This window comes from Vicia villosa, linkage group LG3 (assembly GCF_029867415.1).
Source record: "Vicia villosa cultivar HV-30 ecotype Madison, WI linkage group LG3, Vvil1.0, whole genome shotgun sequence".
Classification (NCBI taxonomy): Eukaryota; Viridiplantae; Streptophyta; class Magnoliopsida; order Fabales; family Fabaceae; genus Vicia; species Vicia villosa.
Genome location: NC_081182.1, coordinates 120,848,442 through 120,852,771, shown reverse-complemented (window position 1 = coordinate 120,852,771; position 4,330 = coordinate 120,848,442). Strand labels below are relative to the sequence as shown.

The following is a 4,330-nucleotide window of genomic DNA, read 5'->3' as shown; positions in this document are numbered from 1 at the left end:
TATGGTACGCTCTAACGATTCAAATATATATGATCTACATCTACTGATATTTAGGAATAAGTTCAAAGAAGAGTTATATTATTTAATCGCTACGCAGAGCTTCTCAGGCAACCAAAGTGGAGTCATTCGAGGGATATTTTCACCGAGCAATAAAACTCCGCGACATTATTATCTATTATTAATGATTTATAAATTTTGTTGTTTTTGTTGGTAGATCAAAGTTGGAGATAAAATTAAAATTGTATGTTTCTTTCACTGTTATAAGAAAGGAGTTTATCCTGTTTTTAGGGATCACCCACTTTTCCTTAAAAGGGTTTGATTTCTATGATTTAGTTTTAATTAGGGGTGTTCATGGGTGTGGGTCGACCCACGAATTCGCGAACCCAAACCGAACTAACCCATAAATTACCCGAATCCATTCATTTACGGGTATACCCAACCCAACCTGCAACAACCCATATAGTTTTGGTTCGGGTATTGGGTTTGAGCTTTGCAACCCGCAGACCCGTTGACCTAACACATTGATGTTACATTCGTAATTTTTTATTATTATTTTAAATAAAAATATAAATTATTATCTTAGTGTAACCATAATTTTTCCAAAAAAGCTTTATTCTCCACCAATAATACTACTAAATCAATAAATTTACGTAATTCTAAGACTATATGTTCTTTCTTATTTTCTTTTGTATCATTTCCAACTTACGAATTTTATAAAAATAATGTGACTTGTGGAATTTTATACTATTATGTAGTGTTATGTCATGTCTATGAATATTATTATATATTATATGATGTGCTTCATCCATTTTGTGGGTTAGAAATGAGTATAAATGTATTGAATTGTGTTATAATATTTTTAAATTGAAAAAAATTATTATTTTTTAAATTTGAAACACAACCCACGAACCCAACCCAACCCAACCCATAAATGAACGGGTCGGTTTTGATAATGAAATTGTGGGTTGGACGATGAACCCAACCCATTGAAATTTAAATGGGTTGGGTAACGGGTTAGGCCAAACCCAGTCCAACCCAACCCACGTACACCCCTAGTTTTAATCAATCAATGGAATATTGATTTTATTTATTGACAATTAGAATATGAAAGGTGCGGGAGAATACTAGAGGTGTCAATTTAAAGGGCTGAGGTCTAATATTTAAGACCTTCAAAATAGAAGGGGCCTAAATTTTTAAAAGTAAATGAGCCCCAAAATAAATAGGGTCTTTAAGTAAAGGCCCCTAAATTTGAAGTAAGGCCTGAAGGCCCAATCACAAAATATTTTTCATAAAATATTAACTTTTTAATTTTTGATTAAAAAAATGATTTTTTTTTTTAATAAAAAAATTAACTTTTTTATTTTTGATTAAAAAAATGATTTTTTTTATTTTTAATTAAAAAAATTAACTTTTTTATTTTTTGAAAAAAACGTTTTTGAAAAATCGACTTTTTATATTTTCGATAAAAAATCGGTTTTTTCTAAAATTAGCCGACTTTTTATATTTTCGATTAAAAAATTGGTTTTTTCCAGAAAAGTCGACTTTTTACAGTTTCAAAAAAATCGATTTTTTCCGGAAAAGTCAACTTTTTTCTTTTTTAAAAAAAATTGATTTTTTCGATTAAAAAATCTTTTTCGAAAAAATTATCTTTTTGTATTTTCGACAAAAAATTGATTCTTCTCCACAAAAAATTCGACTTTTTTATTTTCGAAAATAAAACTGTTATTTTTTCCGAAAAAGTCAATTTTTATATTTTTGACAAAAAATCTGTTTTTTTTTTTCCTCAAAATTATGTGATACAAACTATTTAGTTTCAAACAAATTATAATTTGGGGCCCTTACTTAGGCCCCATAAAAAATAAAAATATAAATATTGGGTCAAAAAATTATTTATTTAATAAAGGACCTATGAAAGAAACTTAATTGTTAGGGTTTTACAATTTTGAGCATTTTACACCCTCTAGTGAATACCATATCTAAACTATATGATCCTAAAACTAAAATTGATTATATAGAGAAACAACTTGTATTAGTTGTCAGATCTGTGGACATAAACAACTTAATAGAGATGCTATATGTCACGAAACATAAAGCTTTGCGATTATCACAAACACTGTTTTTTCTTCTTAAACTGATATTTAAAAAATAGATAAAATTACGATCTAAAGAGTATTTATTATTTTATACATCAAACAAAAAAAAATCTCATCATTCAAATTTCAGTCACTCAATCAGTGAAAAAAATTCTTATAAAAAACACTTTTTAAATCACCATTGTGAGACACACATTTGTAGTCTCCAATTTATAAGCATGAGAAACTCTTTCGATAAAGGTCTGATTTTCAAAGCACCAAATTCCACATTGAAATATTGACGTGGTTACAATAAAAAAGCTGGTAAAGTGGAGCGGTGTTAATTTTAAGAGAGACTAGTTTATTATTTTGATAAAAAAAAATCCTAAACAAAGTTACTTATTCAAATAACAAGTATGCTGTAAGTCATTCACGAATATTCGGATATTTAGCATTTTTTTAATTAAAATGTTTATTATCAATTAGAATGACAGCAAAGATTAATGTTAATTAAAATGTTTATTATCAATTAAAAATCTCGAATTCTTATCAAGAGCAATTTAACGGATTCAAAATTATAATAATGCGTAACTCATTACTCCTATTTGATAGGATTCCAAAAATTAAAATCACAAAATTGGAATAAAGATAAAAATTTATTAAAATATTTAAAATATAGTGCTTTCATTATACATATAAAAATTCATAAATTCCTCTCATATGAATCATTGTCAAGAGCAATATAGTAAATAAACAAAATATCACATTTTAATTTGAAGCTGTCAATCCCATTGAAATGGTGGAATAATCCATACTGCAGGTGGCATTCGTTTAAACCAAGGGTAAAAAGGACAGTGCTGACTAAATCTTTTCTCGTTTATATTGTAAATTTTCATATCAAATGGTCCATTTGGGTAAGGTGGCACGTCTCCGTAAAAATCGTCTGTATAATAAATTGAATCCTTTTGGAGACAACTAGAGAAATATGAAGCTGACACGGCAACAGAATCACTGTCACCTACGAATAAGACATTGTCTCCCAAACTATCAATTTTTAACATTTGTATAAGTTCACCTGTTTGAAGATCCAATTCCAAGTTATATACTTCGAATCTTTCTGTACCACTACTAGGTTCGATATTATATTCATCATCTTCGTCCCCGGGAAATCCAATAAATTTTCTTACAAGCCATAAGTCTCCTTCCAATGATTTTACAAGATAAGTTCGCTCAGCATAATCACCCTCCTTCAAAAAAACAACTTTGGGAATTACCTTTTCATCATTTAAATAAGACAAATCAAAAGAGACAATGTTATTCTGGAGTCCCACGACATAGACTAGGTCTTTGTAGAATATAACATCATTGAGTAGAGGAAAAATATCATCAATATAAGTCCAATTATTTTGTCCAGCTTTTAAGAAAGCAAGACACTTACGCATATTATAAATGGCTACAACTACATAATCGTGCGGCTTAAATGTAGGATTAGTAGACAAAATAACCTTATGCACATCATACTCATAACGTTTTTTTCTTCTACACGTATTCATGAAATAGATAGGTGGTAAAATGATGGATACCGCATCTTTAAAAGGATTGAGGAGTGTTATAAGGATAGCCTTAGAACTATAATCCACCTTAGCTACCCAACCATGACTTGAACCACAAAGTCTCTTGTTATAAGGTACAGATAGTTTGAAGTTGTAATCTGTTTTTAATGAAATCCCATATAAACTTCTTTTTGTTCTGCACCTTCTTCTTGTGGGAATCATTAACATCGGCAATACATTATTTTGTATTTGTCGATTTTGATAATTATACTTCGCAATAGAATACCAATTTTTACATACCGCACTAAAATAGATGTGATCTACACATTCTACTAGCTTATCAAAAATTAAACTTAAAAGATTAACATCTAAGTTCCCCCAATCTATCTCCATATACAATGTTGAAAACCAAGTATAAGAAAAAGGAGAAGAGGATATTTGTTTTTTCGGGAAAGTAAGAAAAAAAATAGTAGTTTAGAACTATCGGAAAATAAAGTGTACATTGTTGTTGCTGATTGATATATTTATATTAAAATATTTCAATTTTTATTATCTTAGTTAGACATAAAATTAGGGATTCGGTTAGAGAAAATATTTGCGGTTTCTATGTTTGGGTCAATAACATCAAATCAAATATTCAAAACATAATTATGTTTTGATTTTGTTATTAAGTTTTAGATACAATATAAATACTATTTTAAACCA

At 28.5% G+C, this 4,330-nt stretch overlaps 1 protein-coding gene across 1 annotated transcript; it reads right to left on the bottom strand.

Moving 5' to 3' along the window:
* Positions 1-2,854: 2,854 nt before the first annotated feature.
* On the bottom strand, positions 2,855-4,018 carry LOC131658886 (F-box protein SKIP23-like). The gene has a single exon (XM_058928135.1). It carries the CDS (start codon positions 4,016-4,018, stop codon positions 2,855-2,857), a length of 1,164 nt encoding a protein of 387 aa, XP_058784118.1.
* Positions 4,019-4,330: the final 312 nt, after the last annotated feature.

What these genes read in the sequence shown, in the direction of transcription:
- LOC131658886 (XM_058928135.1), bottom strand. Translation starts at nt 4,018, where the DNA reads ATGGAGATAGATTGGGGGAACTTAGATGTTAATCTTTTAAGTTTAATT.